General features: G+C 44.6%; 1 protein-coding gene across 1 annotated transcript in view; it reads right to left on the reverse strand.

Moving 5' to 3' along the window:
• Positions 1-26,829, reverse strand: part of HECTD2 (HECT domain E3 ubiquitin protein ligase 2) — a 137,203-nt gene that overhangs the window by 54,369 nt on the left and 56,005 nt on the right. Inside the window, exons 11-13 of the mRNA XM_030204820.1 lie at positions 21,441-21,537; positions 15,461-15,568; positions 7,581-7,713 (exon numbers count right to left, since the gene is read on the reverse strand). Coding sequence (XP_030060680.1) covers positions 7,581-7,713; positions 15,461-15,568; positions 21,441-21,537 — 338 coding nt within the window. The remainder of the gene's footprint in view (positions 1-7,580; positions 7,714-15,460; positions 15,569-21,440; positions 21,538-26,829) is intronic.

The raw sequence follows: 26,829 nt of genomic DNA on the forward strand, positions 1-26,829 counted from the left end.
TAGTTTATCAGGGTTTTTGTTTTTTTAAATTAAAGTTTATCTCGAGTTACCTGCAGCAGGGCCCATTTTATTCCTATGGACCCTGCTGTAGATAACTCGAGCTAAGCTTTAGTAAAAGGGGGTCCTCAGTGTATTACCAACATAACATTAACATTTCAAACATATAAGACAATATGGCAGACTAAAACATTAAATAAATCCATAAACAGAAGCTAGTTCTGTCATGGTAAGTCTATTACTTTAAATATATATATATATATAAACAAAAACATTGTGTGTGACAGGACATAAGAAGCTGTGTATTCAAAATAGAAGATTATAGTACTTTCCATGGGAAGAGATTCATCATTAAGTCCAAATCTCACAGTACAAATACAATCACCTGCCATTTTTCATGTGCATATTATTTACAGCATAAATTGTTCAGCTCCATTAAAAATCTTGAAGTGTTGTGAGTTAACAATGGTGATATGAGAAAGAGTGTACTTGGCCCTAGAAGCAGGCAACTGCTGCTAAAACACCCATATTTCTTTTAAATATTTTTTTAAAGTTGCAGTCTTGTTTATGTTGGTGTTGGGCTGCATAAAGTTTCTGAGCAGCACTGATTCAGATGAATACTAAATTATCATATTTCCTTTATATTGTGGAATATTCATATAAAATATATAAATGATACAAATATAGACAGTCCTTGTTTTCTATAAAAATATAGTGAAATTTGGCAAGTGATTGAATTTGTGCTGTGAGGTTTGACTTAACGGTACATATCTTTCCATAGAAAGTCCAAAAACTTATTGAATACATAGCTTCTGATGCCCTTTCACACAATATTTTGGTTTAATATAAACAGTAATAGACTTACCATGACAGAACTAGTTTGTGTTTGTAGATTTATTGTTTATACTGTGAGATTAGTGGCTTCCCTCTTTTTTCCTTTTTGCTTTGAAAAACTAAAAACATCAACAGAACAAATTGACAAATAATACCAAAGTAAAATTTAAAGTGCCCGGCATTAATACAGCATGGCAATGATTGTGCTGTTTAAAATAAAATCTATTTATTCAGTACCACTATCCATATAGTGAGTGTTGAGGAATATCCAGATAGAGCAGGTGGTTCCAGCCTTATCTGGATAGTGGCAATATTCAAACTGCTAGCTGGATAACTATAAAATAAATTTTCTGTCCTAATAATCCAGATAACGTTTACCTCTGCTTATGCTTTGCCCTGGCGCTATACAGATACAGTGAAAACCCGATGTGACTTGATGATTGGGACCCATACAATACCATCGCATTAAATGTGGGGTTGCTAGAACATGAATACAATTGAAACAAAAATTGATCTGTTGCAAAAGGTTTATTCGGCAAAAACCAAGACAGCATTCATACAACTGTGTTGATTATGGCTGAACTACCGTATATACAATGTTAATGGAACATACAATACTACTAGTACAAGAATTTATTTAGCGTAGACTGTTAGCTTCCTGCAAAATCAAAAACGTTTTATAGTTGTAAAATTTTAATGCTGTCCACGTGCTAGATTTCTAGCCATGTCAATCTTGCCTCGAGATATTCTATAACCTCCTACAGTTTTGGTGGAGGGCAGGAGGATCATCATCATCTTCCTCATCACCAGCATGGTCTTCTGATGGCATGGCTGTGACCTTTTGCTGAACATTTGCCACAATGTTTTTATCAGTCACATGCTCATAAATGGGGCACTGATCAATTGAAACCTAATTCAGGATATCATAATGCACGTTTGAATTTTTGTAATGCCTCTTTACAGGGCCACCGAGATATTAGGCTGGGGCCGGGCTGCCCCCAGGGCCCCGCTGCCGCTCCCCCCTCCGTCCACCACTGGGCCGGGCCCCCTGCATTGAAATCACAGCACCTCTCGCTTGTGTGTGAAAGCGCTACAGGCAGCAGCAGATCGCCTCCCTTCGAGCCTCCTTCCCTCCCTGTGTCCCGCCCTCACGGAAGTGACGTCAGACGCGGGCGGGACACAGGGAGGGAAGGAGGCCCGAAGGGAGGTGATCTGCTGCTGCCTGCAGCGCTTTCACACGGAGGTGAGAGGTGCTGTAATTTCAATGCAGGGGGCCCGGCCCAGTGGCAGACAGTTGACGACGGAGGGTGGGTGGGACTGCGGCACCGGGCCCCCCCTTGGAGGCCCGGGGAATTTTGTCCCCCCTGCCCTCCCCTCTCGGCGGCCCTGCCTCTTTATTAAACCAAATGTCCTCTGGAGAAAAGAAAAAAAAAGGCCTTTTTCTCCTGTTTAAATTTACGATAATGAGCTCTAACAGCTGGAAAAAAGGATTTATGAAACTAGTCTGTAAAGATTGAAGAGTTAATCCAAGCATTCCTGCTGTTTGTATATTCAAAAGACAAAGATTTCATATTTACATGGTGAAAGCACCTGGGTGATTTGGCGTTCCCAGATTTATTCACACAAAAAAGAATGGACACACTGTCCTTCTCTTGTTTAAAGTATTCACATTTGTGTACATCATCCTTGGCTGCTAGTGTATGATAAGGTAACATTTAAATACAGTCCTGTTTCATTGCAATTGTACACTTGATCCTCAGCGTACTCTTCCTTCTTCCAGCAGTTTTTAAAGTTTTCCTGGGTAAGAATGTGCTGCGTCTGTCAGTGGAATGGAGCTCCCCTGAGACAATGACTTGACTGATGGCATGCCTCTTCATAAATCTGTCAAGCTATCCGTTACTGGCTTTGAAGACTCTTGGCCACTTAGCTGTCTGTCACATTTTTCCACCAGGCCTTTCATGATGGGGCCAGAATTAGGGACTCCCTAGAACCAAGCTTAGATGAACCATTGATATAGCGCTGAATTCAAATTTTCATCATTAGCCACTTTAATTTTTTTCCTCTGTAATCCAGCTTCCTCTTCTAAAATATGGGCAAACTTCACTTTTCTTCTTCTTTCCTCCACCCTCTTAAAGTAGATTCATGGATGCCAAACTCCCTAGCTAGCTGAGTCTGTTGCTTACCAGACTTCAGTTGATTGAGTGCAGATAACTTTTCTTGAGTACATAACAACATAAGAACAGCCAAACTGGGTCAGACCAGTGGTCCATCTAGCCCAGTATCCTGCTTCCAACAATGGCCAATCCAGGTCGCTTTTAAGCACACAAGAGGGCTCTCTATTGAGCTGCATTTCCGCAATTGCTGTGAACGACAATTTTTTTATATCATACGCTGAGGCACTGAATTTGATTTCAAGTACATCTCACTGTGTCCCCTTCCTGACCCCTGAAGCAGGCGCTGTTTAGTGCCGAAACATGGCCCGTGTCGGGTCATCAATAAAGAACCTTTATTGTCCCAGTCTTGAAGGTCCAGTGTTGCTCTTTTTTTGTCAGAAACCCAAATAGTAGCAACATTCTGTGCTACCAATCCTGGAGCAAGCCAGGTCTATCTCAATAGCAGACTATGGAGTTTTCCTCCAGGAACTTGTCCAAACCTTTTTTAAACCCAGATACTCTTGCTGCTGTTACCACGTCCTCCAGCAACAAGCTTTAGAGCTTAACTATTCTTTTGAGTGAAAAAATATTTCCTCCTATTTTCTTTGTACTTTTTGAAAGAGTGAAAAAATTGATTCACTTTTACCTGTTCTACACCACTCAGGATTTTGTAGACCTCAATCACATTCCCTCCTCAGACATTTATTTTCCAAGCTGAAGAATGGTAACCTCTTTAGCCTTTCCTCATATGAGAGAAGTTCCACTCCCTTTATCATTTTGGTTGCTCTCCTTTGAACTTTTTCTATTTCTACTTTACATATTTTAAGATTTGGTGACCACAACTGAATGCAATACTCAAGGTGAGGTTGCATCATGGAGTGATACTGAGGCATTATAATATTCTTGGTCTTATTTACCAACCCTTTCCTAATAATTCCTAGCATCCTGTTTGCTATTTTAGCAAGCACCACACATTGGGAAGAAGATTTCAGTGAACTCTCTACAATGACACCTAGATCTTTTTCTTAGGTACTGACTTCTAAGGTGGACCCTAGCACAGGTAACTATGATTTGGATTATTTTTTGTTTTCTCTTTAATTTTAGATTATTCTTCCCAATGTGCATCATTTTGCATTAAGTTTCATCTGCCATTTGGATGCCATCTTCCAGTTTCCTAAGGTCTTCCTGCAATTTTTCACAGTCTGCATGTGTTTTGACAACTTTGAATAGTTTTGTGTCGTTTTGTGTCATGTGTAAATTATTCACCTCAGTTGTCATTTCAATTTCCAGATCAATTATAAATATGTTAAATTGCAACATAATGGGGCTGATGCTAACTAAAGAATCAGGAGAATCCGCAGGGGCGGAGAACTCAAACGTCCCACTGGAAAACACAGAGCTAAAACAAAAAAAGTGGGGGTTTGACCACAGATGCCAAAGACTGGAAAGACGTGTACTTAAGATCAAAAGTTTATTAAGTGAAAAGACTCTACACAAACGTTGTGTTTCGGCCACTAGGCCTGCATCAGGAGTTTGTTTACATAGAAGCTGGTTGCACGCTGATGCTCCGGGGTACAAGATTACCCGTCTGCAAGCAAATGTTCCAAGGTGCAGGATAAACAGTCTGCCTTTGGTAAAAGAAAGCGCACTTGCCAGCGAAGCAGGAGTAGAATTCAAGAATCCGGAGGCTGGTAAAATTTATGAGCTGTACCATTTTTCTAATTGTAAGAGTGATTATGTAATTTATACGATTATATGGCCATGTAATAAAATATATGTTGGTATGATCAGTAGAAGTATTAAATAACACCTAATAGAGCATAAACCTAACTTGAAAACGGGCTGGTTAACAGCACCTATTGTAGAACATTGCATTAACAACCACCATAAATATAATGACTCGAGATGCTGTGTGATTGATATGGAGCCAATAGAATAAAGAGATTACAAAGACGTGAAGCTAAATGGATACATAGACTTAAATCAATGCAACCTGTTGTTTTAAATCAGGAAATAGAATGGGCAGTTTTTCTGTGAAGCCATTCTTTCGTTGTGTATAGTAATGATAATGATGATTTTTGTTATGTTTAAATCAGCAGTGTTCAGTATTAATGGAACGTTTTTAAAGAAGCTTTTAGATTTTGTACATAATTGTGTATATTGGCACACAATTGTGACATGAAGGGTTTCAGTGTTTAAAACATCTATTCTAAGACTCATACACTTTATTTTATATTTTAGGTTGGTTGTCTGTCTGTTAAAAGACCTTGAAGAAGCTGTGACTTTGGTGAAACGGGTCCCGTTGGTCACAACACAACAGCTTTTAATATGCCACCTGGCTTTCAGTATTGACATAATGTGTAACTTTTCAAAGCAGTTTGGCACATGTGAATTAGTTTCACATATTGAACATAACCAGCGCTTTGAAATATTGAATGCAGTTATGAATATGAGTGGATTAGTTTTAAGGACTGAGAACCACTAGCACTTTTTGAGCATTGTATTTTCAGTTCATTGATAAAAGAATAACAGCATTTCAATAAAGTTTTTTTCTACATTCTATGCATTTTTCAGAGGGACTCTTTTTGTGATTCCAAAAAAAGTGATCTACAACACTGGAGCTGTTGAAGCTTCATCTGTCTTTTGCCATTTGCAGAACACACACCATGGAAATCTGTCCAGCATTGGCCTTAGTTCCCCCATGCTAAATTTGGCAAATCTTCTTTCCATCTTTTGCCATTTGTGAGACACAGACCATTGAAATCTGTCTTTTGGCCTTAGTTCCCACTACTCTTGCCCAGCCAAACTCCTCAACAGCCATGTTGTGCTTCCATCCTCTTTCTATTTAGGCATCTCCTGTGTCTATCTCACACATTTTTGAATTCTCTAGTCACCAAGTCAAAGAAATCAATCAGATTCATTTGATACGATTTTCCTTTGGTGAAACTACATTGCCTCGGATCTTGTAATCCATTGGTTTCCAGGAAACTCACTATTCTTTCCTTAAGCAGTGCCTCCATTACCTTGCTAACCACTGAAGTAAGGCTTACCAGCCTATAGTTTCCCACGTCTTCTCTGTCTCCACTTTTGTAAAGAGGGACCGCATCCCCTCTTTTCCAATCCCACAGAACCGCCCCCATTCTCCAAGGATTTATTAAACAATTTTTTTAAGAGGACCCACCAGAACCTCTCTGAGCTCCATCATGATTCAGGAATGGATCCCATCCGGCCCCATGGCTTTGTCCACTTTCTGTTTTTCAAGTTGTTCATAAATACTTTCTTCTGTAAACTGTGCAATATGAACTTCATTTTCATCAAGTACCTTGATCAGCCAACCAAGGTCCTATTCCAGGATTTTCTTTGGTGAATACAGAACATCTGCTTTTTCAGAGCATCTTTCAGTCTTACAATTCAATTTCTAACCTTCCTCCATTCACTAATATACCTGAAAAGAGCCTTTGCCAGCTGTTATTTTTCTCTTTGCTTTTTTCAGTTTTATCTGGTAATCTCTCCTGTGTTCTTTTGTATTTCATGACCACCACCTCTTTTGCCTTTATTTTGTCAATGACTTGTTTGAATCATATAGGTTTCCTTTTTCTCTTGTTCTCCTTCCTTATATAAAGATCTGTTGCTGATGTTATAAGCTCCTTTCAGTTTGAACCACAGATCCTCCACTGTTGTTCTTCCATCCCATCAGTTCTTTCTTCAGGTATTCCCTCATTTTAACAAAGTCAGCATGCTTAAAATCCTGGATTTTGAGTTTGTGTGTCTGCATTCCACTTTAGCTCTTACATCAAACCATACAGTGTGATGATCACTATTGGCCAGGTAGGCACCTACCCCGACATTGAACACACTATCTCCATTTGTGAGCACAAGATCTAGTGTTGCCCCTCCCCTCATGGGTTCTGTCACCATTTGTCTCAGCAGCGCACTTTGAAAAGCATCCATCATCTCTCTACTTCCATCCGATTCTGCAGACGGGACATTCCAAATCTGCATTCGACAGGTTGAAATCTCCCAGCAACAGCACCTCTCTCTTTAATCTCAACTTTTGGATATCTATGACCAAATCTTTGTCCAACTTCTCTGTATTGGAGGTCAGTAAACTACACCTGTGTGACAAACTTTACCTTCTAACACGTGTCACTCACAAATATATTGAATAGAATCAGCCCCAGCATTGATCCTTGAGGTACTCCACTCCTCATATTTCCTTCCTTCCTCCAAGTGAATTTCATTAATCACCACCCTCTGATGTCTATCAGTCAACCAGTTTCTAATCCAGTTCAGCACTTTAGGTCCTATCTTCAGTCCATGGAACTTATTGAATACTTTAAATTATGCACATGTTTCTTCAATCTAAGCACGAACAGTTACACTAGCTGTATGAGTGGCCTAAGTGCCCTTGCTTAGAAACATACATGCATATATACCTGGTTATGCTAGTATTCTATAAGGGAAAGTAGGCACCTACTTTCCTTTATAGAATAGGCTTCAAATAGGCGCCTCTTTATAGAATTGCCCTCTATATGGATAACTATTTTTCATATAGGAAGAACATTCACTGACAAAGGGTTTGTAATGTGGACTTACCACAATCTGTGTGAAAGATTTGTCGAACCAAAAGAAGAAACCATTCTTTTGTCAAGCCACCCATATCCAGACCAGCCTCTCCTACAAATGTAACTTTTAATTTCTTTTTCAAGTCAGCTCTTTTTCTTCTTAGCTACACCAAAAAAAAGAAAAAATAAAAGTTGTTGCCATTGCACTAAAAAGGGATTTTATTTTATTTTTATTTACTATCCATGTAATTTCACAAACCTCCAAAATAACAAGAAATGAAGGAAAACATAAAATTACAGTATTAAATTAAGAAAATTTTCTATATGGGACAAAGGAAAAGGAAATCTTTAACTGCAGAAGATTGACTCTCTTCATATAATTATACTATCAGCACAAGGAGACAATTATTTAATAATTGTTTTTATCAGGACACTTGAACTCTCACTCTCTCTCTTTTTTTGTGTGTGTGTGTGTGTGGGGGGGGGGGGGGGGGTTGGAGAGCAAAGAGTGATTCTTGGAGGTGTGGAGGAACAGACAGTATTGCACATTTGGGAAACAGTGGCGTAGCCAGACTGCCAATTTTGGGTGGGCCTGAACCCAAAGTGGGTGGGCACAAAATTTTCTCTCTACCCCCCCCCCCCCCCCCCCCCAAGCAAAATGTAGTCACACTCAGATGCATTTGTCACACAGGGTAAAGTGCTGCTTTTCAGTGCATCCGATTTCAGACAATTTATTTAATAGCCTAATCCTTTTCAGTGAGCTTTCAGAGGCTAAAACCTCCTGCCTCAGGTCAGTATAATGCTGTTACGGTATCCTCTCCTGACCTAAGGAAGGAAGTATTGGTCTCTGAAACTTTATTACCACCATATTACTTTATCCTAAATTAAAAATAAAATTATTTTCTTTACCTTTGTTGTATGGCCATTTACTTTTTCTCATTGTGTTGCTCCCAGTCTCTAGATTCTGCTTTCCTTCGTTTTCGCTAAACTCTTCTGCCAGGGTTTCCTGGCCATTTCTCATTTTTCTCTCCTTTTTCTTTGCTTTCTTCAATATTTTTCTGCCTCTCTCTGTGTCCAGATTTAATTCATTCTTACTATCCATTCTTTAATTTCCTTCATCTACTTATGGCTTTTCATCTTTTTCTCACCCTTGATCTCCCCATGTCCCTTCTTCTTATTCTCCAATCTTTCACTACTCCCCGTTTCCATGCAGCAGCTCTCCTCTTTCTCTCCCCATCCTTCCAGTGTCTCCCCTCTCTCCCCCCATCCTTCCAATAGTCTCCCCTCTTTCTTTCTGCATCCTTCCATCGTGTCATCTCTTTCTCCCTACCCTTCCATCCAGCATCTTCCCTCTTTCTCTCCCCATCCTTCTACCCATCTACCTTCTCACCTGATCCTTCCATCTATTGTTTCTCTCCCTCCTTCTAACCAGTGTCTATCTCTCTACCCTTTTCTGTTCAGTGTCCCTTCTCTCTCCACATCCTTCCAGTCTCTCCCCTTTTTCTCTGCATCCTTTCATCCATCTCCCCTCTCTCTGCCATCCTTCCATCTGTTTTCCCTCTTTCTCTGCCATCCTTCCATCTGTTTTCCCTCTCTCTCTCCCCATCCTTCCGTTTTCCCTCTTTCTCTCCCCATCCTTCCGTTTTCCCTCTTTCTCTGCCATCCTCCCATCTGTTTTCCCTCTTTCTCTCCCCATCCTTCCGTTTTCCCTCTTTCTCTGCCATCCTCCCATGTTAGAATCCTCTAACTTTCAAGATTGTTTTTGAGGGGGAATAGTGGGATTTGACTGAGAAGAAAACTAGGAACGAGAGGAAATACCTGGGGCTTGTTGGAGGACCTGTGCAGTAGTGGTCAGGCACAGCTGCAGACAGAGTTCTTTCCTGTAACTAGAGGCCCTGCAGGAGCTGCACAAGATCCACACTATACCAAGGAAAGCAGCCACGAGCGTGAGCCCAAAGGATCATGACCAAAGGAGCAAACCACACCCCTTTATAGTCCCTTTGGAGTCTTCTGAGGAGCAATTCTGTTGAACTGTTCCTGTATCTATGGGTAAGTGTAAGGACATTAAATCGGTGATATTGGCACCTGTGAAAGTGAAAGGCCCGATGGAAGGTTACAACAGGTACCTCTACCATCAGGACAGTGAGTACAATTTCCTCCTCCCCAGTCTCCTTGTCGTCGAGTGATCGAACTCTACCTCTTCAACCTGCAACTATTTGAGAGTTGCAACTAGCTTCCTTGGTTGGAAGTCAAACTTCTCCCGGAGGGGGGGGGGGGGGGGTTGTAATCTTGATCCTTATGACAGTGGGTCTAAGGACACATTACAAGTGCCAGTCCCTATAAAATTTCCTGTTTCTTATTTGTCCATGTAATCCCCTGTTAGTTTGGGATTACTAGATAGAGTAAGTCCTTGTGGAGAGTCACTGTGGGGAGTGACTAGGAGGTCCCTGGGTGGGAGGAGGCCCAGCCCAAGGGGAGTACCTTTGGAATAAAATGTAGAAAAAACACTGAAAGGAAGAGTGACAAGGGGGGAGGAGTTTGAGTGTTTGCCCTTTATTCTTCAATTGCCTGCAAGCCCCTGCCAAGTGACCCAAAGAAAGAAAAGAGGGGTCCCATTTTCAAGAAAAGCAGACCATTGTCTGTAAAGAGGAGTTGTGACTTAGAAAACCACAGTTGTGACAGAGGAGAGCTATGGGAGGGCAGAGGAGAGACCCAGCCCAGAAGCATGGGATAGGAGCCAGGGAGTGCCCAATCCAGGACCAGGGTGAGCCAACGCAAAGGTCACTTTGGAGGGAAGTCAGGCCAGGAGGGTCTGAACCTGTAAAAATGCGGCACACAGCCTTGGGAACAATATTCTCTGGAATAAACATGGACAGGAGCCTTGTGAATATGTATATAGCCCCTGAAAGAAAGTGCCTCTGTAAATATACCTGAGGAAAATAGTGGAAAAGGTGTTTCCTCCAGGAATAACAGAAGTCTAGGATTGAATTATGTTGGAGTTTTACTAAGCGACTGTAAGAAGATTAAAGTTTAAAAAAAGTCTGCCTCTTGCAGAGGTTGCAATAAAAAGTTGATTTGCTATTAAGCCTTCTGGAGTACAGCATGGTTCCTGGACTGAAGAGCTGAGTGGAACCCAGAACTGGAAAGTGTCTCCCCAACCCTGGACCGCTACTCTGGACCATTGACCCACCCTAGTTTGACTGTAAATGAGGCATGTGGTAAGAGTGGCCTGACAGTGAGCAAAGACTGAAGTTTGTATATGGATTTTCATTCATGGCTCGGGGGTTGAAGCTAGTGAAAGGTTCAGACCCAAGTTACATTTGCTTCTACATCTGATAAGTTAGAGGATGTTTCCTTAAGGATATTGGGGCTGCAGTTTTTAGGATGGAAAAAATTTGCATGAAAACTTAATTAAGTCATTCAAATTCTCCGAGGAAACCTCTCAGAAGCTTGCTGAACAAGATAACAAGGTAAAATCAGTGGAGCAATGTGTGTGTGTGTGTGTGTCTAAGACAGATTCTCAGCTGAAATCAGTACGGGCTGCAATACTAGCAGTTACTGAAGACAATTTATTAATACATATGCAGATGGAAGCTATTGAGAACTCTGCTAAGGCATGTAATTTGCGTTTACTGAATTTTCCTGCTACACATTACCTGTCCATGAGAGAATTGTTTAAATCATACTTAGAATTACTCCTCAGCTCCTCAATTATAATGCTTTTGTTGTGAATAATTTGTATTATATCCCTAGGGGTGCTAAACAGATTACAGAAGAGGGAGGTAATGATGTGATTAATTCCCCTAATAGTTTGAATTTATCTCAATTTCTGGAATCTTCACAAGATGTTATCAATAAACAAGCTATTTTGCTTGTTAATTTAAATCTGAAGAACAAAAGCTGACATTTATAAAGACATATGTTCCTAAAAAAAAAAAAAAAAAAAAAAGAGTTTTGTTTTATGGTCAGGCTGTTTTCCTTTTTTCCTAATGTTCCTAGATCAACAAAGCTTCTTAGAAAAGCCTTCTTGCAACTTAGGCCTAAGACTCTGGCAGTTGGTGCTACTTTCTTTATTAAATTTCCTTGCAAATGCCTAGTTGATTATGAAAGTAATCATTGTGTGTTCCTGGATCCATTGCAGTTAGAGATTTTCCTGGCAGGGAAGTCTGTCAGTGAAGACTCAGACAGTAATTGATTTCTTCCTTATTTTTACTTATTGAGGATAAACAGTTCTAATTATTTTTATTATGCCTGTACCAATCACGTTATTTTTTTTTCTCTTTTGTTAATTTCAGTATCACCTGGTATTCCCTTGATGTGGGCTAGATTGATAATAAAGTGTTTGTTTTTGCCTTGTAATTATAAAGTATAAATAAAATGGAAAAAAAAAGAAAACTAGGTATGAAAAAAAGAAAACAAAATTATAAGACCAGGGAAAGCAAAATTACTTATCTGTAGCAGATGTTCTCTGAGGACAGCAGGACACACATTACCACATGAGTGATGTCATCTGATGGAGTCTAGCATGGATGCTACCTAGCATTCTATTTCCAGAAGCTTTTGGCACTCCATATGCTTATTTGCAAAATATATCAGGAAGAACAAAGACAACAAACCAAGTTAAACCATAAGTTCACTATAACAAACGGGTTCAAAACAATTTCTCTTTTTTTGTTTATGCAATTTCAAAGTGTTATAAAGTGTTTTAAATGTGCTCAGACCATACCCTTTACACCCATTATATCCCCAAGAGGAATATGTGGTGGTGTAACAGATGGGGATATAATGGGTGTAAAAGGTATGGTCTGAGCACATTTAAAACACTTTATAACACTTGAAATTGCATAAACAAAAAAAGAGAAATTGTTTTGAACCCAAGTTTGTTATAGTGAACTCCATATGCTTAGCCTGAATCTAAGCTATTTTGAATTTATATATTTAAAAATTTGTGTTTTGGATTGTTTCATAAATTCTAAACTGCTCTCTTCCCTGTATTCTCCTCTTTCTCAATAGATTTCTTACAATCTGCTGACTTTACCTCTATATCTATCCTATATTTAAAAAAACAAAACAAAAAAAGCTTCCTTTTCTCTGACGTGGAGATCTACCGGTTCTTATAAGTTGCTATATTTCCATCCTTCCACCCCTCTGCCACCCACCCCTAGGCTAGCTCTCACTATACAGGAAAACCGAGAGACAAATTGTCTTCATTTCCACTATTGGAAAATCCTGCTTATTGATATTTCTTAACACAGTACACCTCACACTTGTTAAGCATATCAACATATCGACACAAATCGGGAGATGTGCGTCCTTCTCACAGGGTCGCCCAAATTGGCATAATCAAAAGACAATTTTGGGCATCCTCAACTGCTTCCCATCACAGGGACGACCAAAGTTCACAGGGGAGTGTCGGCACCGTAGCGAAGGCGGGACTGGGGCGTGATAGGAGATTGGCGTCCTTGGCCGATAATGGAAAAAAGAAGGGCGTCCCTGACGAGCACTTGGCCGACTTTACTTGGTCCATTTTTTCTTGCGACCAAGCCATGAAAAGGTGCCCAAACTGACCAGATGACCTCCCCTTACTCCGCCAGTGGTCACCAACCCCCTCACCCTAAAAAAAAAAATTACTTAAAAAAATTTTTTTGCCAGCCTGAAATGTCATACCCAGCTCCATGACAGCAGTATGCAGATCCCTGGAGCAATTTTAGTGGGTGCCGTGCACTTCAGCCAGGCAGACCCAGGCCCATCCCCCCTACCTATTACACTTGTGGTGGTAAAATGTGAGCCTTCCAAAACCCACCCGAAACCCACTGTACCCACATGTAGGTGCCCCCCTTCACTCCTTAGGGCTATGGTAGTGGTGTACAGTTGTGGGAAGTGGGTTTTTGGTGGGGGGTTGGGGGGCTCAGCACCAAGGTAAGGGAGCTATACACCTGGAAGCAATTTGTGAAGTCCACTGCAGGGCCCCCAAGGGTGCCCAGTTAGTGTCCTGGCATGTCAGGGGGACCAGTGCACTACAAATTCTGGCTCCTCCCTTGACCAAAGGGCTTGGATTTGGTCGTTTTTGAGATGGGCGTCCTCGGTTTCCATTATGGTCAAAAACCGGGAACAACTATCTCTAAGGTCGACCTAAATGTTGAGATTTGGGCGTCCCCAACCGTATTATCAAAACAAAAGATGGACCCCCATCTTGTTTCAATAATAAGGGTTTCCCCGCCCCTTCGCCGGGTCGTCCTCAGAGATGGGCGCCCTAAGAGATGGTCGTCCCCATTTGATTATGCCCCGCCATGTAGTGCACAACATCTGTCAATGTGCAGCTAGCACAGATGCATTTAATGGCATCTTAAGAGGTGGGGTGTTTTGTGCATCCATGCTAAATGTGCTCAACATCATGTGTGGTAGGGATCTTGTCTGTGTGGGAAGTGCAGGGGGAATGCTGGACATGTCCCCAGTTTTTGCAATTACGACACAGTCATTTTGATTGCCAATGCACAGTAAATGCAAACCATTACTGGATTCTAGTAAAAAGGGCCCAAGTGTCTTTATAAAATGTTAGCATTGAAAATGATAATAGACCAGAAACTTTGAATAATAAAATGAATATTATTATAGATGATTAATATCGAGATTGTTTTTTCCAGAGTTCCGGGTATGACTCCTAAAGGTTTCCTCAGAAATATTTCCTCAATTATTACTTTAAAAGGAGTGAAGCCTGTGAAAACTGGGATTACTTTAATCAGTGGGATTTGAATTAGAGACTTAACTATATGTATTGTTAAATAACTTCTGGTTTTTAAAAGAGAAAGAATGTAATCAAATGTATTATTTCTAATATTAGACAATAAGTATGTTTTCAATTAAATGATTTGACTATACACCGTATTGGCCTTGAAGAAGCCAACCAGATGATCAATGTGGAATAATGAATTAGACGAGTAATATCTGGGGATAATCAGGTTAATACCACTTTTTTTTTTGCTGTTTACTGTTTAATTGATCTCCTTGTCTTGTTTCATTCTCCCTATTTAGTGGTCTAAGGAAGAGAATAGAATTACCTGACTGAAATAATTCCTATTTATTACTTTCTCTGTATTTCCGGCAATTTGTTTTATCACTTGTAAAAATTTAAATGGTTATAAATAAAAAATTTTAAAAAAATGCTAGCATAAATTCTGCAGAAATAGCTGCTAGAGTAACACAACATACATTTACACCTACTCCGCCCAAAATCCTGAACATGCCTACTTTATTAAAGTAGCATAGAAGTGTGCATCTAATTGCATTACACATACTTTTATGCTTGAGATAATTTTATTAGAGATATTTTATGTGCCTATACTGGCATATAAGCCAGAAAGGCCTCTGAGGAGAAAATTGGATATTCCAGCTATAAAGGTGTTGAAAAAAAATCAGGAGTGTGTAGCAAATTTCTTTCAGTGGTATTCCCACTCTTTGGATCAGTATGCTACATGATTTAGATTGGAGTCGGATTATGATTCATTTCCCAAAAGTCAAAATCCTGGCTTTTCCCAGTATAAATGGTGGTGGATTTAAATGGGCTGGGGGTTGGTGTAGTAGGATAGTCTAGCAGCTAGCCCTAGGTCAAGTGGGTGATACTTTTTGAGGGAAAGCACATTGTGATGTTCGATAATTATTTTTGTTTTGTTTGTATAATTTTATGGTATTTATGTTTACCCTGTGAACCGCTTTTAAATAAATTGCATGCACAAAATCATTTACAAAATTACCTCCATTCTGTGCTTAGGATCACCAATGGTAACAAAAATAGGTAGGGATTTTTTTTTAATCTTTTCATCAACTAGTACAAAACAGAGCATGAAACATAAAAATCACCAAAAATAGTTTTAAACACACACAAAAATATTAATTCTGAAAACTTTTACATACCTCATCAAGTGAATCACTAACCAGGTGCATTCTTCTTACTTTGATATTTAGGAACAGTATGTCCATGTCAGGTCTCTTTCTGCGAGTAACTTTGTCTACTAGGCTTTGCTATTTGATATAAAAAGAACTTTTTGTTTTTAATGCTTAAGATTATATACAGTTTATACCACAAAATTTCAATCCTGCACATAATCAGTACTTTACATGAAGTCTATACAATCACTGACATTTTCAATAATACAGAAGCTACTCACCTGTAACAAATGTTCTTCAAGGACACCAGGATAAGGATTCTCACAAGTGGGTGATGTCCCCCCAATGCAGCCCTAGTGCAGACACTACCTAGCATTCCAAACAAATTTCCAAAAGCCTTTGGTAGGTCCATACATGCGTGAGTGCTTTCCTGCCTGCCTGAGTAGCTCAGGACCCACAGTTGAATCAAAAGGCATGAATAATGCAACTCCTAGGGGAGGTGGGAGGGTCTGTGAGAATCCTTGTCCTGCTGTCCTTGGAGAATATCTGCTACAGGTGAGTAAGTTTGCTTTCTGTGAGGACAAGCTGGACGTATGTTACAAGTAGGAATCCCTGGCTACCAGGCTCACCGAAAACAACAAAGGACAACAGGAACTTGCAATGGCGAGGCCAGCTAGAAACCAATCAATCTGAACTTATGTACAGTTTTGCAGTGAGAGTGCAAGAACAGAATAAAAAGGGGCCTAGGAGGGTGGAGCTGCACTCCAAACTAATTCTGTAGAACTGTCTGACCAAACCTACTGTCCATTCGAGTATTCCATTCCAGATAATAATGAGATGAGAATGTGTGGACTGAAGACCACATTGCAGCTCTGCAAATCTCTTCAATGGAGGCTGACTTCAAGTGGGCTACTGAAGCAGCCATGGCTCTAGCATTGTGAGCAGCGATATGATCCTCCAGATTGTCTATGGCTTTAGCCATTCAGGTTATGCAGTGTGCTTTCACCAGGATGGGCATGGGGTTTTGGGAAGAACGTTTGCAGGACGATTCACTGATTAAGATAGAATTTCAACACCCCCTTAGGAAGAAACTTAGGATGCATTGCATAATTACTTTGTTATAATGAAGCCTTGTGCAAGGTGGATCCACTACTAGGGCCTGAAGTAGAGGAAGACACGAGAATGGGGTCCTGTGGTAAAAAAAAAAAATCTGCATTTACCGTGGGCGCAGGAGCCTTGCTCCCACAGTAAAAGAAAAAAAAACCCTTGATTACTCCTCCTTCCTTCCTTCTTCCCTCCCTCCTTCCTCTCCATGTCTCAATCTAACCTTCTGGTCACATTTTTTACCTTGCACAGAAGATCCCCTATAGACCTGCTCGGGGGCATTCCGTCCTCTGCCAGCCCCCGTCTTCTGATGTAACTTCCTGTTTCATGGAGTTGGGAGCCGGCAGAGGAGGGAAGGCCCCAGAGCAGGCCTGTGGGGGATCTTCTTCGCAGTGAAAATAAAATGTCGGACCTGTGTGGGGGAAGGGGTGGCAGCTGAAAGCGGGCTGAAGGGATGGCGGGCTGAAGGCACCTGCAGGGGACAGAGGCAGCGCTGAGGGAGAGCTGGAGCTGAAGGGGTCAAAAGATACTGGACCCATGGGGGGCAGTGCTTGAGGAAGGGAAGGCAGCAAGGCTAGAGCTGAAGGGGACAGAGGCAGTGCTGGAGGGAAGGGGACAGAGGAAGTGCTGGAGGGAGGGTTGGCTGGAGCTAAAGGTGACAGAGTAGTGCTGGAGAGAGGGAGGGTTGAGCTGAAGGGGACAGAGCAGTGCTGGAGGGAAGGGAACAGAGGAAGTGCTGGAGGGAGGGTTGGCTGGAGCTAAAGGTGACAGAGTAGTGCGTGCTGGAGGGAGGGTTGGCTGGAGCTAAAGGTGACAGAGTAGTGCTGGAGAGAGGGAGGGTTGAGCTGAAGGGGACAGAGCAGTGCTGGAGGGAGGGAGGACTGGAGCTAAAGCGCTGGAGGGAAGGAAGGGAGGGAGGGTGAGATGCTACATGCAAATGGTATATGGACACAGAGGGACAATGCTAGACATGGGGGGAGAATAGGAACACAGAAGGGAGTGCTGGACTTGGGGGCATAGGGCCACAGAGGAGTGATGCTGGACACAGGGGAGGGGGAATAGGGACAGAGTGGTAATGATGAATGTGAGAAGATGGATACAAGAGATATGCTGGACAGGGAAGTATAGGGGACAATGAGAAGGGAGATGCTGAACATGGGGAAAAATAGGTATATAGAGATGGGAGATGGAAGATGGAAGGTGAGCATGGAGAAGAAATGTCAAATGGGCAGGAGACCCTGGCAAGTGAGTTGAGAAGCCAGAGGGAAACAAAAACCAGGGCCTAGGACCAACATGATTTGAAAAATAAAATGACCAGTCAACAAAAAAGGAAGAAAAAATTATTTTCTATTTTGTGATTAGAATATGTGAGATTTGAAATGTGTATCCTGCCAGAGTTGGTGTTAGACATGGCTAGGGCCCAGGGCAGAAATTTGGGAAGGGACTCCAAAGCCCAGTACCAGGCCATGCCTCAGCTTCCAGCAGGCGTAGGGCTCTCTCTGGTCAGGGGGCAGTTGTCCAAGTTGCACTCCCCTTACACCATTCCTGGCGTGTGTGATCTTTATATTTTGCATGGTATAAGAGGAAATGCATCTCTTTCTATTTCTTTGATGTGGCTTCTTGGAGTTTTGGTTTAATATATGTTATCATTTTTTGGTCAGCTATTATGTATTTGGCATTTGTGTTGTGTGTGTGTGACCGAGGTATTCTGTTAGCATGAACTTTTTATGTAGCATTCTGTAGTAAGTTGGCTTGTTCAGTTTTTCCAATAGTGGAGGGGATATTTGTGAGGGAGAAGGGAGACAGGGTTTTTTTTCCTTGTCCTGTATTGTTTCTAATTTATAAAATGACTGTTGTACAGAATATTGTTTCTTTTTATCCTTTAATAAATTGATTTAAATATAAAATCATAATTGTTCGAGGCTTGTGTGGACGGGATCAGACTAAGTTCATGGGGATGGGGACAGAGCTTACGAGGAAGGGGTGGGGATGGGGACAAACATTTTACCCCCCCGACTCATTCTGTAGCCTGAAGCTAAGTGACAGCCACCAAAAACAAAACCTTGCAGGTCAAATACTTCAGACGACAGGGAATCAAGTGACTCAAATGGAGCTTTCAACAGCTGGACGAGGACAACATTGAGGTCCCATGACACAGTGGGAAGTTTGATGGGAGGAAATTGTCAATAGTAAACCTCTCATGAAGTGAACAACTAGAGGCTGTACAGAGATGGGTTTACCCTCTACACAGGAATGGTAAGCACTAATTGCTCTGAGGTGAACTCTTACAGAGCTGGTTTTTAGACCAGACTCAAAGAGGTTTAGAAGGTATTCAAACAGATTTTGTAGGGCAAGAGAGGATCTAGGACCTTGCCCTCATACCAGATGCAAACCTCCTCCACTTAAAATTATAACCTCTTAGCAGAATTTTTCTTGGAAGCCAGCAGTATTCTACAGATACCCTCTGGCAGACAGAGGGAAGCAAATTCTATGCTCTCAACATCAAGGCCATGAGGGCCAGGGACTGGAGGTTGGGATGCAAAAGAGATCCCTAATTCTGCACTTTGAGGTTAAAAAGAAGCAGTCCAACCTCCACAGTTCATTGGAAAACAACTCCAGAAGAAGAAGGAACCAGATCTACCTTGGCCAGTAAGGCGCAATTAAGATCATGGTTCCCCAGTCCTGCTCAAGTTTCAGCAGAGTTTTCCCAATCAGAGGGATGGGAGGATACACATAAAGGGACACCCTCCCCCCAATTGAGGAGGAAGGCATCTGACACTAGTCTTTTATGTGACCTCAGTCTGGAGCAGTACTATGGCATTTTATTGTTGAGATGAGTGACAAAAAGATCTACCAAGTGGATGCCCCAGTCTTGAAAGATCTTGCGGGCAACACCAGTGCTGAGAGACCACTCATGCAGCTGCATCACCCTGCTCAGTCTGTCTGCCAAACTGCTGTCTTTTCCTACCAAGTAGGTGGTTCGGAGCACCATGCCGTGGCTAGGGGGCCACTGCCACATCTTGATCGCCTCCTGACACAAGGGGTATAAACCCATACCCCCTCTGCTTTTTGACATAGTACACTGAAATCTGATTGTCTGTTTGAATTAGTAGGTTCAACAGCCAATCGCAGAAAGCCTTTAGAGCTTTCCAGATTGCCCAGAGCTCTAGGAGGTTGATTTGAAGCTTGGTCTCCTGAGAAGACCAGAGTCCCTGAGTGTGAAGCTCATCTACATGGGCTCCCCAACCCAGACTGGATACAGCGTGCGGCAGAGGAATTTAGAATGGGAGCCCCAAGGTCATATGAGGTTGAATCTTCCATCAGAAGTGATTAGGCTAACTCTGGCATAACCGTGATGATATTTGCAGAACCCACCAGTTTGAGGTTACAAGGAGCAACCTTTCTTGGAAAAATGTTCAGCCTCCCTCCTACCAGTAAGTCATCCAGGACAGATACTTTGATTTTGGCTATGCTCTGCTGGAGCCAGGCTAAAGCTCATCCTTTACTTTGACTGGGGAGCTGGCTGGGACTTCTGAGTCTACTGCAACAGGGGATGTAGAGGCTGGGCCTGTTGCTGGGGATGGAAGGAAGGGGTAAATCTACACGTTTGAGAGCAGTTGGCACTCTTTCTATTCCCACCCAAAAATCTCCGAGATGTGGAGGCCACAGAAGGAGTGGGCCAAGATAGGGACTTAATAGTATCTCTTCTTGATGAGGTCTGCTACCTCTTCTACCTTGTCCCCAAAAAGGTTATTGCTTCAGCATGAGAAATCCACCAGCTTTTCCTGAACTGCTGGGCAAAGGTCCGAGACACGCAGCCATGAGAGTTTACACATGCCTATACCAACAGCAGGAAGTCTGGATGCCATGTCAAAAGTATCAAAAGTAGCCCGAACCAGTTGCTTTCTGCATTACTTCTGTTTAGTGGCTACCTGATGAAATGCTTGTGTAGAGCTGGTAGGTCTCATTACTATGCAAATACACTAATGTAACTTGCAGTAATACATCGCATGTTGCGTTAAGGCCAAAAATTAACAGTAAAATAACACCAGGTTTTTCCTGCGGTTATTTCACCGCTCAGGATCATTGGGCCACAAAAAGCTGTGTTCCAATGATCTCAGGTAGACTAAGCATGGTCTTCTCAGCTTCTGGGCCTCTTCTGGCTGAAGCCCCTCACTCCCCTCACAAAGTCCAAGCCACCCAACTTCCATTCTTAAGATAGCTCTCTCTACCTTTGGTGGTCTGGAGAGGGGGGAATGTCTTCAGGCAGGGACGATGATCGGTCACTCCTGCCCAGTCTGATGCTGGCTGTAAAATGGCATGACTACTACTAGGAGTCATGTTTCCAGAAACATGAGCCTCAACAGTAGTCGCACCATTTTGTAGCCGGCACCAGACTGGGCATCGATCCTACTCGAAGACACCCCCTCCCCCCAGACCACTACTGCTCTAAAGGTAGCTCTTACAGGTGGTGAGGGCTACCCTAGTAGAGAGGGAGAGGGGGTAGTGAGGTAAGTGGAGCTTGACCCTGGGTGGTGGGAAGATTAAGCCAAGGGATTCAGAAAGCTGGGGGGGGGGGGGGTGAGCCTGCTCTGCCAGCCCAAGGGTATTGGGCTACAGCTTTGTAGCCCAATGTTTCCAGGCTGCTGAAATGACACTGCTTGCGAGATTCAGTAACCTGCAGGACTAAGATACCACAGGTTGCAGAATCCCATGGGAAATCAAGATGCGGTAAAAGGTGATCTTTTACCGTACCTTAGTAACTACCCCACTTAGCCTTTTTATAATTTAAATGTTTTCAAAGATGCTGTTCAGAATTGCAGTAGGCACACAAAATGTAAACCACAAGCATAATACGGATACAATTTTCTAAGAATACACTAAAATTATTAAATTGTCTTACTCGTGCTATGCTTATCATCTGTTGCTCTGAATCCTTCTGAATGATGACCTTTTTTGCTGCTATGGGAATAATGAAGGGATACTGGCAGAAGAAAAACCTGTTCATAAAAACAGAGAGGAAATTGGTAAGAAAATGATAGTTTTTATTTACTATAAGGTAAAATTATGTATAATCATACCTGATAATTTTCTTTCCATTAATCATAGCTGATCAATCCATAGACTGGTGGGTTGTGTCCATCTACCAGCAGGTGGAGATAGAGAGCAAACTTTTGCCTCCCTATATGTGGTCATGTGCTGCCGGAAACTCCTCAGTATGTCGATATCAAAGCTCCATCCGCAGGACTCAGCACTTAGAGAATTACACCCACGAAGGGACACTCTGCCCAGCTCACCACCGCCGAAACGGGGGAGGGGAATTAACCCAGCTCATCCCCACACAAGTGGGGGAGGGGAATCCGTCCAGCTCATCCCCGCGGAGCGGGGGAGGGACACCACACCCGCCGATGCGGGGGGATCTGGCTTATCCTGCAACCGCAACCGCGGGAGGAGCTGACTGACCCTAACACCGCCGAAGCGGGAGGGGTACAAAACTGCCCTACAGCCGCACGAAGCGGGAGGGAGTGCCGGCAGAATTTTAAGTCTCAATCCAGCCCCGTATAACGGAGGGGAGAGGAATGCAGCAGCTCACTGTAACACAAACTCGTCTTAACTCTTGAAGAATCCAAGTGAAAAAACTTGAACACGAAGTCTTTCTGAAGTAACTGAAGACTAAACTTGAACCTGAAATGCAACCAGAATAAAAACAGTACAGATATCTGGGAGGGGCTATGGATTGATCAGCTATGATTAATGGAAAGAAAATTATCAGGTATGATTATACATAATTTTACCTTCCATATCATCAAGCTGATCAATCCATAGACTGGTGGGATGTACCGAAGCAGTACTCACCCAGGGCGGGACATAGAAATCCCTGACCTCAACACTGAAGCTCCAAACCGGGCCTCCGCCCGTGCAGCCACAGTCAAACGGTAATGCTTGGAGAATGTATGAGCCGAAGCCCAAGTTGCCGCCTTGCATATCTCTTCCAAGGAGACGGATCCGGCCTCTGCCATCGAGGCCGCCTGAGCTCTCGTGGAGTGAGCCTTCAGCTGGATAGGCGGCACCTTCCCCGCGGCCACATAAGCCACTGCAATGGCTTCCTTGACCCATCTTGCCACTGTAGGCTTAGCAGCCTGCAGACCCTTACGAGGACCTGCAAACAGGACAAACAGATGATCCGATTTCCGGAAATCATTGGTCACTTCCAAGTATCTGATGATGACTCGTCTCACATCCAGATATTTAAGAGCAGAGTACTCCTCTGGGTAGTCCTCCCTACGAAAGGAAGGGAGACAGAGCTGCTGATTCACATGGAAGCGAGAACCAATCTTGGGCAGGAAGGAAGGCACTGTGCGAATAGTCACTCCTGCCTCAGTGAACTGCAGAAAAGGCTCTCGACATGAGAGCGCCTGGAGCTCGGAAACTCTTCTGGCTGAAGTGATAGCCACCAAAAAGACTGCTTTCAACGTCAGGTCTTTCAGAGATGCCCTCGACAAGGGTTCCAAAGGCGGCTTCTGCAATGCTCTTAGCACCAGGTTGAGATTCCACGCAGGCACCACTGAGTGCAGAGGAGGGCGCAGGTGATTAACTCCCTTGAGAAAGCGCACCACATCTGGCTGCGAAGCCAGGGAAACACCCTTCAGGCGGCCCCTGAAGCAAGCCAGAGCCGCTACCTGGACTTTAAGGGAACTGAGCGACAGGCCTTTCTCCAGACCTTCTTGCAGGAACGCCAACACTGAAGAAATTGGAGCAGTGAAGGGAGAAAGTGAGCCTGCTTCACACCATGCTGCAAAGATACGCCAAACCCTGGCGTAAGCAGTAGAAGTAGAGCGCTTCCTCGCTCTCAGCATAGTGGCGATGACCTTGTCTGAGAAGCCCTTCTTCCTCAGACGCTGCCGCTCAATAGCCAGGCCGTAAGACCAAAGGGAGAGGGATCCTCCATCACCACGGGACCCTGATGTAACAGGCCCTGCTCCACTGACAGCCGCAGAGGATCGTCGACTGAGAGCCTGAACAAGTCCGCATACCAGGGACGTCTGGGCCAATCCGGACCCACCAGGATTACCCTGCCGGGATGCTTTGCCACCCGGTCTAGCACCCTGCCCAACACGGGCCAGGGCGGGAACACATAGAGGAGCTCTTGTGTCGGCCACTGTTGGAGAAGAGCATCTACTCCCAGGGATCGAGGGTCCCGTCCTCTGCTGAAAAAGCGCGGCACTTGGCCATTGGCCGATGACGCCATCAGATCTAGGCTCGGCTGGCCCCAGCGCTTCGTGATGTCCAAGAACGCCTGAGCAGATAGTTGCCACTCTCCGGGCTCCAAGGTATGGCGACTGAGAAAGTCCGCCTTGACATTCATGACTCCGGCAATGTGGGCCGCTGAAAGCTGCTCCAGGTTCGCTTCCGCCCACTGGCAAAGACTCATAGCCTCCTTGGCTAGAGGGGCGCTCTTGGTACCTTCCCGGCGGTTGATATAGGCCACAGCCGTGGCATTGTCCGACAGGACCCGTACAGGCTTCAACACCAGTACCGGGATGAACTCCAATAACACCAACCGAATGGCTCTGAGTTCCAGGAGGTTGATAGACCACTTGCCTCTGCAGGAGACTAGAGCCCCTGCGCTGTCCTTCCCAAGCAGTGGGCTCCCCAGCCCATCAAAGAGGCGTCTGTCGTGACGACAATCCACTCCGGGGTCACCAGAGGCAATCCTGCAGACAACTTGTCTGTCTGCGTCCACCAGCTCAGCGCCTTGCGCACTGCTGGGTCCACGGGAAGGCGCACAGCATAATCCTCCGACATCGGAGTCCAGCGCAGCAGCAGAGATAGCTGTAGTGGTCTCATATGAGCCCTGGCCCAGGGCACTACTTCCATCGTGGCCGTCATAGAGCCCAACAGCTGCACGTAGTCCCAAGCCCGAATAGGAGAGGCTACTAGGAACTAGTCCACCTGAGCCTGAAGCTTGACAATCCGATTGTCTGGCAGGAACACTCTGCCCACTTGGGTGTCGAATCGAACTTCCAGATACACCAGGGACTGAGTCGGGCGCAGCTGGCTCTTCTTCCAGTTGATGATCCATCCCAGGGAGCTCAAAAGAGCAATTACCCGGTCCATAGCTTTGCCGCACTCTGCATAAGAGGGGGCTCGGATCAACCAGTCGTCCAGATAAGGATGGACTTGTACTCCTTCCTTTAGCAGGAAGGCCGCTATGACCCCCATTACTTTGGAAAAGGTCCGCGGAGCAGTAGCCAACCCGAAAGGGAGGGCTCTGAACTGGAAGTGTCGTCTCAGGACTGTAAAACGCAGAAAGCGTTGGAGAGGAGGCCAGATGGGAATATGCAGGTACGCTTCCTTGATGTCCAAGGAAGCCAAGAACTCTCCTGCCTTCACTGCCGCTATAACAGAGCGGAGAGTCTCCATGCGAAAGTGCCTCACTTTCCAGGCCCGATTGACCCCTTTGAGGTCGAGGATAGGCCGGACAGAACCTCCTTTCTTTGGAACCACAAAGTAAATGGAGTAACGTCCCTTGCCAATCTGATTTTTTTTTGGCACCGGAACGACCGCACCCCGGCGGATCAGGTTGTCCAAGGTCTGCTGCACTACCACAGCTTGACCGGAGACTTGCAGGGAGAGAGTACAAACCCGTCTCTTAAGGGTTGGCAGAACTCTAGCTTGTAGCCGTCTCTGATGACTTCCAGCACCCACGCGTCTGAAGTTATAGTGGTCCACTCGCCCAGAAATGAGGACAGCCGTCCTCCAATCTGCACTGGGGCGTGGACCAAGGCCCCGTCATTGGGTACGAGACCCTGGGGGAGGACCGGAGGGAGCACCTCCGGGACGGCGGTCTCTGCGAAAGGAATGCTGCTTGGGGGAGAAATTCCTCTTGAAGGAAGAGGGGGCAGAGGAACCCGACTTGCCCGGGCGGTACCGATGGGCTTCCTGCAACCGTCCTCTGGAGGTATCGGGACGAGTACTAACCCGAGCCCTGACCTCTGGTAATTTCTTGCCCTTAGACGTGCCGAGATCGGTCACGATTTTGTCCAGCTCGACCCCAAAGAGCAGCTTGCCTTTAAAAGGCAATCTAGCCAGACGGGATTTAGAGGCGTGGTCAGCAGACCAATGTTTCAGCCAAAGCCACCGCCGCGCAGAGACTGTCTGAGCCATGCCTTTAGCTGAGGCTCTCCAGACATCATACAGCAAGTCTGCCAAATAGGCTAAGCCCGATTCCAGGGCCGGCCAATCAGCCCTCAAGGAATGATCCGAGGGGGAAGCCCGCTGCACCATAGTCCGGCACGCCCTGGCCACATAGGAGCCGCAAACTGAGGCCTGCAAACTTAAAGCAGCTGCCTCAAAGGACGACCTTAAGGCCGCCTCCAATCTTCTGTCTTGGGCGTCCTTTAGGGCCGTGCCACCTTCCACCGGCAACGCCGTTTTCTTAGTCACCGCAGTGATTAAAGAATCCACGGTAGGCCACAGATAGGCCTCACGTTCACTCACAGCCAAAGGATAGAGGCGGGACATAGCCCTAGCCACTTTAAGGCTCGTTTCCGGGACATCCCATTGAGCCGCAATTAAGGTGTGCATGGCATCATGCACGTGGAAGGTTCTAGGCGGGCGCTTCGTCCCCAGCATAATGGCAGAGCCAACAGGGGCTGAGGGAGAGACGTCCTCCGGAGAGGAAATCTTCAAAGTGTCCATGGCCTGTAACAACAGGTTGGGCAAATCCTCTGGGCTAAAAAGCCGCGCTGCAGAGGGGTCATCCGCTCCATCCGAGCGGGGATCCGTCTCCTCCAAGGAATCCGCAAAGGACCGTTGGGAGACCTCAGACACGCTGCCCTCATCTACATCGGAGGAGACAAATTCCTCCAAGGCCTGGGAATCAACCCGAGGACGTTTACCTCTGGGAACCTCAACCTCTTTACCAGACGAGGGAGCAGGGGCAGCGTTTTGCATGAGGAAAGCCTGATGCAGCAGCAAAACAAACTCGGGGGATAAACCCCCCAGACTGTGCACTTCCGCAGCCTGGGCAACAGCCCTAGACGCACTCTCAACCGGCGTTCGCAATAGCGGGGGAGAGACATGCTGCGCATCCAAAATGGCGTCCGGCGCGAAACTCCGTGAAGGAGCCGCGCGGGAAGAACGGCGCTTAACTTTAGCCGCTTTTGTGCCGTCGCCCAAATTAAGGGCGTTCATGGCATTAATGTCTCCAACCTCAAGGGCGGCCCCGAAGAAGCCGTCCGAGCCGCGTGGCCGGCCAAGATGGCGGAGGCGAGGAGCGGGGGATGGGC

Source organism: Microcaecilia unicolor, chromosome 5 (assembly GCF_901765095.1).
Source record: "Microcaecilia unicolor chromosome 5, aMicUni1.1, whole genome shotgun sequence".
In the NCBI taxonomy this organism is placed as follows: domain Eukaryota; kingdom Metazoa; phylum Chordata; class Amphibia; order Gymnophiona; family Siphonopidae; genus Microcaecilia; species Microcaecilia unicolor.